Consider the following 14,310-nt stretch of genomic DNA (forward strand, 5'->3'; position numbering starts at 1 on the left):
TTTGACATTTATTTGCAGTATTTTGACGTTTTTCTCAATATTCTGACTTTTTTTCTTGATATTTTGACTTTTATTGACCACATTTTTACTTTATTGCTGATATTTAGACTCTTATCAACATTATAACTTTGTTTTTACATTTATTCTCAATATTTTTGACTTTATTCCTGATATCTAGACTCTTTTTATCAACATTATAACTTTGTTTTTACGTTTATTCTCAATATTTTTGACTTTATTCTTGATAATTAGACTCTTTTTAATCTACATTTTGACTTTATTCTAAACATTTGGACTTTATTCCTGATATCTAGACTCTTTTTATCCAAATTATAACTTTGTTTTTACGTTTATTCTCAATATCTTTGACTTTAATATCAAAGGTTTGACATTTATTCTCTACATTTTGACGTTTTTCTTCAATATCTTGGCTTTATTCTTGATAATTAGACTCTTTTTAATCTACATTTAGAATTTATTATCAACGTTAAAACTTTATTCCTGATATTAAGACTGTTTTTCTCAACATTATAACTTTGTTCTTATGTTTATTCTCAATATCTTTGACATTTAATCGAAGTATTTTGACGTTTTTCTCAATATTTTTTACATTATTCCTGATATTTCAACTTTTGTATTTACATGTAGACTTTGTTATCAACATTAAAGCCTTATTCTTCAAATTTCGATCATTTTTATCAGTATTATAACTTGGTTTTTACGTTTATTCTCAATATTTTTGACTTTAGTATCAGAGGTTTGACATTTATTCTCTACATTTTGATGTTTTTCTTCAATATTTTGGCTTTATGTTGATATTTAGACTGTTTTTATCAACAATTTGGACTTTTATTCACCACATTTTCACTTTATTCCAGATATTTAGACTTTTTTTTATCAATAATATAACTTTGTTTTGAATTTTTTCTCAATATTCTGACTTTTTTTCTTGATATTTCAACTTTTTTAAATCTACATTTAGACTTTATCAACATTAAAACATTTAATCTCAATATTTTTGACTTTAGTATCAAAGCTTTGACATTTATTCTCTAAATGTTGACGTTTTTCTTCAATATTTTGTCTTTATTCCTGATATTTAAACTTTATTTCAACATCAAAAACCATTGTATCTTCCAGGCTGCCATTAGCAAACCTATCCAACATCAACATCGACACGAGCACCTTAGAGTTCCAGGTCCACAGAAACCAGGTGAGTGAGTTCACAGAGAATCGGCTGAATGAGCTGCATGTGGACACAGGTTGTGTCTAACAGTGTCTCTCTGTGTGTTTTGCAGACGTCCCTAATAAAGAGCAGCTCAGGCTTCGTGGAGGGATCGACCCGGCCCTTTGTGTACAACCTGCTGCTGCTGCCCGGAGAGATAAAGGCCTTCAACGTGAGGTTCACTCCCACCAGCAACCACAGCGTCTCCTCCCTTCTCATCGTCAGGTAATGTCCGTTATTACAGAAAAATAAACTGTTTCCATTTTGTTGGTTTCTTTTCCTTGTGTAGCTAATACTAGCCTTGTTATCCGGTTGGTATTAAAGGAACTGGTTCAGGGAATTTCTTCACGAATAGGTAGAAACGTCCACTTAGACCCAACGGGGAACTGATTAGAAAATTCAAGATTCAAGGCTTTTATTGTCATTTGTATCTACAGTGTAGATATTAGGGCTGTACCCGAATATCCGAATATTAGTTTGTTGGAGTACTATTCGGGTTTCAATTTTGTTATTCGGATATTCGTTTTGTTTGTTATTTCCCCGAATTTATTGAAAACTCCAATATCACCGTAAGAGCTTGTGCCTCTTCGGGGGGTGCTAACACTTAACCATAAACGTTATCGTTTACTTTCTCCGTCTTTATATGTAGATATTACTTTTCTCCGTTAATCTCCGTCGCGTTGTTTCCATAGCAACAACAACTTCCTGTCAACAGCGCTACCTCTCCTTCAAAATAAAAGCATGTCCATAAATAGGAAGCCTATTTATGGACATGCTTTTATTTTGAAGGAGAGGTAGCGCTGTTGACAGGAAGTTGTTGTTGCTATGGAAACAACGCGACGGAGATTAACGGANACAGAGAGACATACAGACAGAGAGACAGCAGACAGAGAGACAGAGAGACAGAGAGACAGACAGACAGACAGAGAGGCAGACAGACAGACAGACAGACAGACAGACAGACAGAGAGGCAGACAGATATAAAACAAATACTGTAGATTAACAAAGAGAATGCCGTGAATAAACCGAAATACACGTGTTGAAGCGGTTCGCTGCTATTACTACGCATCCCGTGGCTACCGAATATCCGGAATTCGGGACAGCCCTAGTGTCGTCACATCACAACAACTGTTACTACAACAAACAAAGGAGCAGCCCCCTTTCACCTGTATATCAACCAGGACAACCAAGTCTTTGAGAAAAGAAGAGCACTGAAGAACTGTTTTTGAACAGGATGTAGAGGTGCTCATAAGTATTTGGGGTGTAAGAGTCCAGTAAGAGGAATCTGGATTCAGCAGATTTAAAAGATTTGTTCTTGTATTATTTTGTTCCTCATGTTCACATGAGTATCAGACAAAAATCAATGACCACCGTGCCTTTTCCGTTTCCACTCGTCTGTAAAGCACATCAAATGGCATGGTTGTACCCACTGGATTGTAAAACACAGTGAAGTTGAACTAAACTTTCGGGCATTTCTAACCCTTTTCTGACATCTCATGGACAAAAGAATCAATTAATTATGAAAACATATCTAAAGAATAATCGATCATGAAAGAGAATAGTTGAGGACCTTTGAAGCTAATGTTATGAAAAGCTCCAGGTAACAGGGTGTTCACTTTTTGTTGATATAAAAAGCTCCATGTCCACACCTGTACTCGTGCAGCATGAGGTCATCATTAAAGATTCAAGGTTTTCCAGAAAGTGACAGTTTCCAAGAACTTAAAAAGGTGTTCATTGTATTGCACCTTTAACAAATGATACATGAGGTCATATTCCTTTGTAACATGCCACACCTTTATCATTTGTTGTTGTTTCAATATTTTAGTTTTTGAGCCAAAGGTTATTCATCACACCAATCAGACAATACTCATTTGCACTTACAGAAAATATATAGGATCATATTAAAGATCAGGATTGTGATTGAAAATATCAGCATCAAATTGAATACTACAAGGGATTGAGGGGGGGGAATAGTTAAGTTCCTATTCTGTTTCCTTAAATCTTAAATATAATGTATACAAACATCCCATTAGGTTAAAGTTTTACCACAGACCACCACCACAGGACTGACCACCTCTACGGTTAATATATGAATCAATCCAATCTATGAAACCATAGGATAAATCTAGTTTAAATGGAGGTCCGATCTATGGACAAACCTGACAAATAAGCACATTTGGACATCATATTACTTGGCCTCAGTGGCTGATACCCTGAGGATCTCTGGATCCATTTCCTACTGCTGCCCTGTTTACATGGAGATGTAATCATATTCCAGCAAGCCTTCCTTCCTGTAAGCCCCACCCCCCACCACTACCACTGCCCCTCTCCTCCTGTAACTCAACACAAACATGACATCCGAGCATCATTCACCGCTGCAGGAAAGGACAGAATATGCTGAGAATGGCTGGAATAAACTGCATTCCACCACACAACTGGCATCACATCACACACACTTCACGCAGATACCAACCTTGAGTCCTCATTCAAACCCACTGGCATGAATTGAAGTGAAACAGGGATGTGGAACATGGTGTCAAAACATAGAGAAAGGAGGACAGCAGACTGAAAGACATGAAGGACTTCTATCGGCCTAGAAAAAAAAGCTTTTAAGTGAAATACTCAGACTTCAGTTCTATTCCCAGCACACGTCCCTTTTGAATGTGGCAGTGTTTGATAGAAGCAGCAACAATGTGTTGATCAAAGCTGCACAAGGACAAGTTCTCTATCTGGAAAAAGACTCATGGATGTAGAAGTGAACAGCATTGAAAACAGTGGAAGGCAGATGGTTAGGAGTTCATTCAATTCTGGCATTGGTTTTCTTTTAGCTAGAAGTGATGAATCAAAACCTGAAAGTGTCCTATTTCAGGGGCCTGGTTTTAAAATACAGCCAAACTGATAACCAAACACAGACAAGGGATCCACAATACATTTTGGGACACTGAAGAACGCAAAAGATGGATCATAAGTATTGTTTCTAGGCCAAATGCAACAGGACAGGTCTGTTGACCCATTACGTATTTCATCTTCAAAACCTAAATACACGAGAAACCTTTTAAACAGTGACCCAATGATCCATTCAGAGAAAGCTTGCCTTACCAAATCATTCCATATTTTGCCTCTTATGTTCATATGATCACTTGCAGTTTAAAGCATTTTAAGGCCGTTAAGAGTCTGTGTTTTAAAGTGCACTGAAAAAAAGTTGGAACATCTAAAATGGGGGGCGGGGGGGGCACATTCACGGCATTCTCTTTGTTAATCTACAGTATTGTTGTTTTATAGTTATTTGTTAATACAACCCAATTTGTGTTCTTTGAAATTGAAAAGGATATTGCATTGTGTGTGTTACTTTCGTTGCAGTTGTATATCTTAAGTGTAATTTGGCTTGGCTTTCTATTTTGTATGGACATGCTTTTATTTTGAAGGAGAGGTAGCGCAGTTGACAGGAAGTTGTTGTTGTTGCTATGAAAACAACGTGACGGAGATTAATGGAGAAAAAGCCATATCTACATATAAAGACGGAGAAAGTAAACGATCACGTTTATGGTTAAGTGTTAGCACCCCCCCGAAGAGGCACAAGCTCTTACGTTGATATTGGAGATTTCAATAAATTCAAAAATGTCATTGTATATTTTTTGTATAATGACAATAAAGGGTTTCCATTCTATTATATTCTATATATTAGTTCCCAATTGCATTTGCAGATGCCATCAACGATGCTGTGAACAGAACTAAGGAATCTTCTTTGATTGTTTCTATAGTGAAAGCTATCCTTCTGCATTGGTGACGTAGTAAATCTCTGTGTGATGCCGATAGAACAGCCAGTGAATCAAATGGAATTGTTGTCAAGAAAGAGGGAGTAAAAACATCATTAAGGAGCATTCTGTGAGCAAAAAGCTCAGATTTGATGACCATTTTGAGATTGCAGTGAAAACACAGGGTTTTTAAAGTCTCCTAATGTCACACTAGAGGCACTTCCTCTCTGCAGGAGTCCTTAGATGTGGATTTGAGACAGTGGCATTAATGAAAACAGCATGTGATCTAATCTAGAGTAATCCTAAACATCCATTCAAGTTCAAATTCACCACATGCTCCAGGTAGTAAGTCCTTAGAGTTGAGGAAGTGCAGCAGGCTAATAAACCAGCCCAACCCGTGTTACAACAACATACTCAAACAGTTTCCTCAGGTGCTTTCCGAACAAAACAAATACCAATCTCTGTGGTTATGATCCTTGAGTCATCCTGTGGGCAGAGAGGCTCTAACTACCTGGAGCCAGCGTGAAGTAAGAAGGAGAGGTGTCATCATCACTTCAGGGCTTTTGAGTTTAACAGGGGAAAAACACAAGAACAAATGCTGCCTTCAAGTGCTGTCAGAAATGCGGCTTATCAACTCAGCAAACGCAACAGTAGCAGTTAACAGGATTGAGCAAATCTGAAAATGTCCCACACAACAACTGCGCTGCTTCAGTTCCATTTGAACACTACTGAAATTACTTTTCCAGTTTTGTTACTATTTTCAGATACTTAAGGGAAAAATGTTCAATTGCTTCCCAACTTAAATGCAACAAGACCACCTCGAAAAGTGTTTCAGACTGAATTTAATAAAAGTAGTTTGTCATTTTGGGAATGAAAAGTATCCACTTGTTGCTGGAGTAACGACGAGGATATAAATATAATTCTCATATTTGACCAGTAAAAATAAAGCTTAGCCAAGCTCAAAGACTGGATACGGGTAACATGGCTCGGTCCAATAGTAACCAAATCTGCCTACAAGCACCTTTAAAATCAGCTTATTGAAAAGATATGAATAATTTATTAAATTCATTTCCGTTTGTTTACAGTGCTATGCTAAGCTAGCCATCTGCTGACCGTTCATTTAAATTTGAAAGAGTATTTTAAAAAATGTACCTTAATAGAAACAATTGTGGGGTTCGACAAAAATGTTGGACGTGGCCCAACTCTTGCTGCAACAGTGCAACGTCATCTGGTAATACATAGATCTTTGAATAAATGCATGTGGGTAGATGTGGGTTTTATTTGGGTTGGATTCACACCTCAACCCCCTCACCAACTGGGTGGTCCTCCAAAAAGGTCCCTCCACCGGGGAGTTGCTTTAACACGGTGCCATTTCCAATATGAACACGCGTTTAGAGCTATTTTGAACGGCAATGTCTTGGGCTGAGCATGACAAACACTGCGGGAAGACATTAACACCATCAGCAGCCGTCAAGTAGAGGGAGTCTGTAGTTTAGTGGCTTGGAACATGTGTTTGGGATACTCCGCCTTACCCCAAGAACTGTAGCTCAGGTGTGTGTGTTTGGATAAACTTCTCCAACAGAACTTCTCTGTTGCTAGCAATAGAGAGTCTGTTGCTTGGAATGAATGTAAATCCGGCTGTGGCTGGAAAATAACCTGCATGCCAAGAAGACTTTTAGTACATATTGCAAGTCTAGCAGGGTAGTTAGACCTCTCTGTTCTCTGTGGCTGTGCTAACGATGCTAAAGGCCAGCAGATGGGGGCCAGATGAGGCTTTGAAGAAGAGATAATTATCCCGCACCACACCCAATGACATCAATCATCCTCTGACAGGGAGATGGAGGAGGTGTGTGTGTGTGTGTGTGTGTGTGTGTGTGTGTGTGTGTGTGTGTGTGTGTGTGTGTGTGTGTGTGTGTGTGTGTGTGTGTGTGTGTGTGTGTGTGTGTGTGTGTGTGTGTGTGTAATAGGGAAAGGCCAGGTGAAACGAATGGAAACGAAATGTCACATCTCAGCAATTTGGATATATGGAAATGTGACCTTTCTGAACTACAGTTACCACTTTGTTGAGCACGTCCTCCGTGTTAAATTCACGTTGCAACAGAGAAAGGAAATGGACGACTGATGATTGAGACGTAATGCCTTGAGAATATTTAACAGAGGACAGGACATTCTGTGATCTCAGAGGGGGGCCGTTGCTTCTCTGTAGCGGCTCCCACACTGTGGAACGATCTGCCCCTGCACATCAGACAGGCGTCCACACTGCCTGTTTTGAAATCGCTTCTTAAAACCCACCTCTTCTCCTTAGCGTATTAACATCTTTTAGAGCGTGGCTTTTAAATTGTCTATTGTTTTTACTTGTACTTGTTTTATGGTGTGTGAGCTGTGCTGTGTTCTTTTTTGTATGTTTTGTTTTGTTTATTTGCCTGTCACAGGTTCGGCAAAGAAGTAAGCGAGTTTGATATTCTTGAGGAACATTAAAGGAGGCATCACAGTGGCAAAAAGATCTAGCAAGTATCAACAAGTTCCTTTGCTTATGTTCATATGCTAACTTGTGCAAAAGTAAGTTCTTTAAACAACTGAAAAGCACTTGGTCATTTTCTTATTTTAACCTGGAAAACGTAGTGAAGAAAGTGAATTGTACACTGTAATATTGTAGATGTCTCAAAGTAGTTAAACTGCCTGAAATGAAATAGATTTTGAGTGAATCTTTATTAACTCAATATTATTATCTTAATTATTGATGCCTGTTTGTCTCATTGTCACTGCATGATTTATCACAGTTGTAATGTTATAAATGATTATAACAATAGAAACTTATTAACTACATTTAAGTTACTTCCTTGTTATTTCTCTCCATGCATTTCTATGTGTGACCTTTCACGATTGTCCTTTAACTAATGTAGCTGTTTATACAAACTGTACATGTGTCTCTTCCTCATTTGTAATGAATCTGCTCTCCTTCCTCTGTTATCACTCTGCTGAGAATCCATTTCCTTCTACACTGGGAGTCATTTGGCTGCAGACAGACAGACAGACAGACAGACAGACAGACAGACAGACAGACAGACAGACAGACAGACAGAAGCAGACAGACAGACAGACAGAGAGGCAGACAGACAGACAGACAGACAGAGAGGCAGACAGACAGACAGAGAGGCAGACAGACAGACAGACAGACAGAGAGGCAGACAGACAGGCAGACAGACAGACAGACAGACAGACAGACAGACAGACAGACAGACAGAGAGGCAGACAGACAGACAGAGAGGCAGNTGAGAAACTCCTGGAAACCTACATTTATGTATCAGGTACAATACATCACTTTAGTAGTGAGCTATGGTATGATCCTTGCTGTTCTATTATGTTCCTAACTATTACCCATGATCCTTCAGGGTATCTCTGACGTGGCATGGTCCTCTGACTCCAACCTCCTGGTGTCGGCATCGGACGACAAAACCTTGAAGATCTGGGATGTCAGCTCGGTAAGGGAACGCTTGAATCAACATTCATCAAACTGAGATGATATGGATATTCGTATCACCACCATACATCAGGGCTTGAGAGAATGTCATTTTTTAACGCCACGCTTCTATTCTTCCTAGGGGAAATGCTTAAAAACTCTTAAAGGTCACAGTAACTACGTCTTCTGCTGCAACTTCAACCCCCAATCCAACCTTATCGTGTCAGGATCGGTGAGTAGAAGAAGCTTCTGATATAAAACACGCAGGAAATGGAGAGCAGACATTTTACTAAACAAACCATGTGATTGTTTTGCTTCCAGTTTGATGAGAGCGTAAGGATATGGGACGTGAAGACCGGGAAGTGTTTGAAAACATTGCCGGCACATTCTGACCCTGTCTCAGCTGTAAGTTCAGTTGGTTATTAACACATTTCTAGATTTGAGAAAAACCTGTAACAGTAATGTGATTATCTTTTTCCTCCCGCAGGTTCATTTCAACAGAGACGGCTCTCTGATCGTGTCCAGCAGCTACGATGGTCTTTGGTAAAAACTAACTTGTATTTATACATCCACACTCATATTTAAAGAGGCCCGATTATGCTTGTTTTCCCTGCTGTAGTGTCATATAGCCGGTTTTTGTGCATGTAAATGGTCCCCCCCCATCTGAAACGCCTCAATTTGACTGGTGTCTTAATATAGTGACGTCACTACATAACACCAACACTTCTATTGGCTAGTGCTCCAACACAGTGTATGTGAGGCTAGGGGTCGGGACATCTCTAAGCAGTTGACCAATCACAACAGAGCCGGCCAGCTAACCAAGCAGAGCAGACTGGGCTCTGGTTTCAGACAGAGGGTGAAAAGAGCTGCTGCAGCACAGGCAGTATGAGAAAAATAAAGAGCTTTTTGAACATTAAGCATGGAGACATGTCACAGTGGAGGCACTACATACAAAAAGGAACCTGAAAAGGTGCATAATTGGGCCCCTTTAAAAAAAAAAAAAAAAACGCCCAACCCACAAAAATCTGCAGTGACGAGAATGCAGTGTGTTTTATATATTAAGTGTCTTGCGAAATAACAAAATGTCATCTTAAAACTATTTATTTTTATTTTCCCAGCCGAATCTGGGACACAGCATCGGGCCAGTGCTTAAAGACACTCATAGGTAAGATCACGCAGTAAATCTTGATCTTGATATTGTTTGAGTACTGATTCCATTCTCATGTATTTAACTGCAGAAAAGGTTTGGAAATGGTGTTTTGATTAGTGACAAACAATTATAATTGTTTCTGTTTGAAATAAGGCATTAATGATGCTGTACTGACTCTACTCCTGTTACTGTGTTCTGATCAGATGACGATAACCCTCCGGTGTCCTTTGTGAAGTTTTCCCCAAATGGAAAATACATCCTGGCAGCTACACTGGACAAGTGAGTGTTTTAATGTATTTAATGTATGTAGTGGTCATTATGCTGTTCAGGATGCTCATCAGCAGAGGGCAGTATGCACCAGCTGCACTTTTATAAAAACAGAATATACACATCAGATGAAATTATTAAAATGTTGGTGTGTTTTAACACTATAGTTTTTTTAACATGCTTGTTTTTTTTGTATTCCAGCACGCTGAAGCTGTGGGATTACAGCAAAGGAAAGGTAAGCATTCAGTTTAAATACTCAATTATTATCTTTTTAAATAAAAAAATCAGCTGTCAGATTGTTTCTGTTTTTTTACATTTATGTAAAACAGTCTCATGTTCATGTAGTTAAAGACAAAACAACCCAAACAGTATTGTATTTAATTTTCTCCTCGTTTGTTGACTATTTTTTACTTCACTGCTGCTGATGGTTATAACTCTGATTATCTAATGCAGAGAATTCACTCTTTATTTTTCCTCCAACATTTCAGTGCTTGAAAACGTACAGCGGCCACAAAAACGAGAAGTACTGCATATTCGCAAATTTCTCAGTCACCGGGGGAAAGGTAAGAAATTAATAAAAAATGTGTATGGTCTGTTTTGACCTTCATGATTAAATAAATCCTTCCTGCTGATAATGCCTCAACCATGCAGTTTATCCATTTATATTTCACCACATTTTCGTAAAAAAAAAAGCTAAATGTTGCTAAGCTAAGCGTGTGCTCTGTTGCAGTGGATCGTGTCCGGCTCCGAGGACAACATGGTGTACATCTGGAACCTGCAGACAAAGGAGATTGTGCAGAAGCTCCAGGGCCACACAGGTACAGCACACACACATTTTTTAGAATTAGATTCAAGACATCTTATTTGTGAACCGCTGTTATTGACCCCCTGTCTATTTCCTGTCTCCTACTCAGACGTCGTCATATCGACCGCCTGCCACCCGACAGAGAACATCATCGCGTCCGCGGCTTTAGAAAACGACAAAACCATCAAGCTATGGAGAAGCGACTGCTAAGCTCTTTTTGGGGTCGATCATATTCCTTTTTTTTTTTTTTTTATTTTGTTGTAAGAAAGGACTTTTTTCTAAAGGAGAGCTCCTGCGTGATGCAGAGGGATTCCACGTAAGGAAATTCAGCAAGGAGAGCCAAATGAGACACAGCATCATCGGGAAAAAAAACACCCCACATCTTCTGCAGCGGACGCGTTGCCCTCTGAGATATTCCCATGTCAGCGTGCCAGGTTTTTGTTGCCTCCACAGGGACTTTTTTTTCAAGACTTTTGTTATACAATGTTGATGCTCTGTTCTGGTGCTTCAGTATTATTGACACTGCATTGACCCCTGATGTCCCGGGCTTCATACCCACCACCCATATCTGCTCATGTACAATAAATGTAGTGCTTATTTGGCCTTTCTTCTGTTTATTTTGCATTCTTTTTTTCATTTTGTCTGTGTAATTGTTGATTGGCTTTCAATGAGGTGACTTTAACATCAACATTGAGGAAAAAAATATCCTTATTCTTATGGCTGTTATTTTTTTCAAAAGGCACCATCCATTCATTTCCCCCCCCCCCCCCCCCGATATCAGATACCAGATCTCAAAAGTCTATGGTAAGATTTATTGCAAGTTTTTTAAGTCATATTAGGGCAATAAACCAGGATCTGAGGTTTTGGAAGCCAAGAATTAGTCAATAAAAAGTCAGCTGGACAGTACCATTAAAACATTTTTTAAAGCCCCCTTTGAGAATTTAATGGTTTACTATAACAGTGACCAAATGCAGATATATTGTCGTCTAGATTTGTACATATTACATTGACGTATTGTGTTTTTTTTTTGGCTTCAGTAGCTCCTATTGTAGTCCTACACACCAGCAGCATCTGTCCTCTGTACTCAACCTGGGTTTCTGTGGAATACATGTTTGCATTTGACAGCTCTAACCTGAATAAAACCAGTTTTGTATGTTTAACGAGTCGTGACAATCTTCCACACAGAATCAACCATCAGTCAGTTCACTTTGAGTTTTTTTAATAACCATTTTTTCTGTCCATGAAAGATAGAACATCAGAGAACAACCCACAAAGAACAGATGACCAAAAACTCCATCGCCTTTTTAAAAAAATGGACAAATATAATGAAGACATTTCCCGTCTCGCAGGTTGAAAATGGCAAAGTAAAGGTGACAGGAGGTGCCGACGACTCCTCGCACCTTTTAAAACATTCAATCTGAAAATTGCCTTGTTGAATAAGCTTTTCCACGACGTATACGACAGCCCGCAGGAGGACAAGGGAACAGAGTACACAAGCAAGGGGATAAAATTACCTTTGTACAAAAATAGATCTTTTTTTCAAAGTGTTTTTTTTCTTTTCTTTTTTTTACAGTCTATGCACAAAGAAAGCAGTGATTGTGTCACAAGCTGATTTCCTGATTACACTTTTTCAACATACAACTGCTAAGCAACACATACATTTCAGAGGGTTTAAAGTCTTCAACTTTTTCTTTTTTTTTGCGGTCCCATAATCTGCTGAGAAGCTAATACTTTTTAAATCTGCTGGTTGATCATGATTGATTTTATAAAGTCAATAGCAAAAAAAGGAAACTCTGATATTTGTGGTCAGAGAAGACTCCCTCTTTCAATGTTTGGAAATACTCAAGGAACAGATCTGTCGATATATATTTATAAATATATACACATATACATATTAACAAAATAGAGCTTTATGTTATAAAGCATTCATGCGGGTGATCCTTTCTTTTTTGACCGGTCAAGAAGATCCTTGTCTGTTCATTTCCTGCATGGGTGAGTGAGCTCGCACATTATTCACTTTATGGCTTAAGTAAGAGACCTGCGGTCGCCAATCACAGTAAGCCAAGAGACACCAGGCCGAAGGGAGCGGGAGGATATTCAATTTAAAGTTAGGTCATCCAGTCCAAAAAAAGCTTCATATCTGCTGTTATGATTTTAAATCCATCCTCCAAAAAAGGAAATCCATCCCAGTCCTACAAAAAGAGTTAATTTTCCTTGCCATATTGACAATTTATGAACAATTGATCCAGAATATAAATACTGTAAACTGAGCTCAGACTGGCTGTCAATACTGTCACCTGGATAGTTTGTAAACTGTCTAAAAACACCACAAGCCAATGCTGAACTTATTACTTTTTTTTTTTTTGAAAGCATAGAAACTGAGGTGTAACTGATTAAAATGAGCCTGATGATAACAACGCAGTCAGAAAGTGCTATTTTTGTTTGTCAGATTAAATACGTGTAGAAAATTCAAGTAACGTCGCAGTTCTACCTTTCGTCCACTAGAGGGCGCTTGAAGCTTTTAAATGGCCGCCTAGACGGTGAAACTGGACCCCAATTGTTATGAAAAACATTTTTTTGTCGATATTTCAATTAGCGTGTTTTGTCGGAGTCAATAGGAGTATGGAGTCCCATAGGTGCCACCAAAATAATTTCAGACTTTTTCCTTATTAATGAATACTTTGAAAAATACAAAAATAACTGTTAAACAATTTGCTTGGAGACAAGATCAGAAGCCAAACAGCCAGCTAATAAAAGCTCATGTTGCTCTGTTGCTGCTTATTCATACAACCCTTCAAATGAAAGTAATCACCACATTGAAACTGTAAATATAAATGCAACAGGCAAATTCATTGTGATATAAAATATGTTCGTCACATGACAAACAAAAACATATATTGCGATAAAAGCCTAATCAAAAACTAGTAGTATGACTGCTTAAATATCCAATTATGAATCTGTAAATAAGCAAATATTTATTTATTCTTTTTGCAGATGATTGCAAAATGTAAGAAACACTGAAACTAAAACAATCTTATAATTTTGTTCTAATAGTTTTAAAACACTGCAAAAAAGTATTATTGAAGTGGCACACTCAAGACTCCATACCCCAAAGACCTTCAATTGTCTAAGTTTATGAAAGCCTGATGAAAACAGTGCTCAGGGTTTTTCTTTCTTCTTCGGGTCCAGTCAGTGTCAAGGTGCTTATGAAAGAGTGGTGAATAAGTAGATATGATAAAAAGGACTAAAAGAGATTTCTGAGTTTTATTTTTATCCTATATCATTTACTAGCTAACATGTCCTTAAACTCTGCTTTGTCTCACCGTTTCATTAAACGCCTTTCAATGAGGGCTGATAGCTGATAAAACAATACAAGATGTCTATTCAATGTTTGAATAGTGAGGAAAATGACCTTGACCCCCACCTCACAGACACCTGTTTGAACCACACCCGCTCTAAGGACAATCTTTGGAAATGCACTAGATGCATAGTTTTGCAGCAGCTGCAGCATTTAAAGAAAAAGGAGGGAAAAATGGCATAAAGCAAACTATACATAACATAATGAACATTTCAGTTGGACTTGAATGACACTTGGTGGTCCAGAGAAGTGCAGAGAGAGGAGGATAAAACAATCAGGGGTGTGTTTAA

General features: G+C 38.3%; 1 protein-coding gene across 1 annotated transcript in view; it reads left to right on the forward strand.

The window, feature by feature from the left end:
* wdr5 (WD repeat domain 5) overlaps nt 1–11,279 on the forward strand; it is a 21,428-nt gene extending 10,149 nt beyond the window's left edge. Inside the window, exons 5-14 of the mRNA XM_010795249.1 lie at nt 8,373–8,462; nt 8,583–8,672; nt 8,762–8,845; nt 8,928–8,983; nt 9,559–9,605; nt 9,794–9,869; nt 10,059–10,092; nt 10,346–10,420; nt 10,588–10,675; nt 10,772–11,279. Of these exons, the coding sequence (XP_010793551.1) occupies nt 8,373–8,462; nt 8,583–8,672; nt 8,762–8,845; nt 8,928–8,983; nt 9,559–9,605; nt 9,794–9,869; nt 10,059–10,092; nt 10,346–10,420; nt 10,588–10,675; nt 10,772–10,872 (741 nt within the window). The 3' untranslated portion in view covers nt 10,873–11,279. The remainder of the gene's footprint in view (nt 1–8,372; nt 8,463–8,582; nt 8,673–8,761; nt 8,846–8,927; nt 8,984–9,558; nt 9,606–9,793; nt 9,870–10,058; nt 10,093–10,345; nt 10,421–10,587; nt 10,676–10,771) is intronic.
* Nucleotides 11,280–14,310: the final 3,031 nt, after the last annotated feature.

Source organism: Notothenia coriiceps, unplaced genomic scaffold (genome assembly GCF_000735185.1).
Source record: "Notothenia coriiceps isolate Sejong01 unplaced genomic scaffold, NC01 NC01_scaffold00037246, whole genome shotgun sequence".
NCBI classification, from domain to species: domain Eukaryota; kingdom Metazoa; phylum Chordata; class Actinopteri; order Perciformes; family Nototheniidae; genus Notothenia; species Notothenia coriiceps.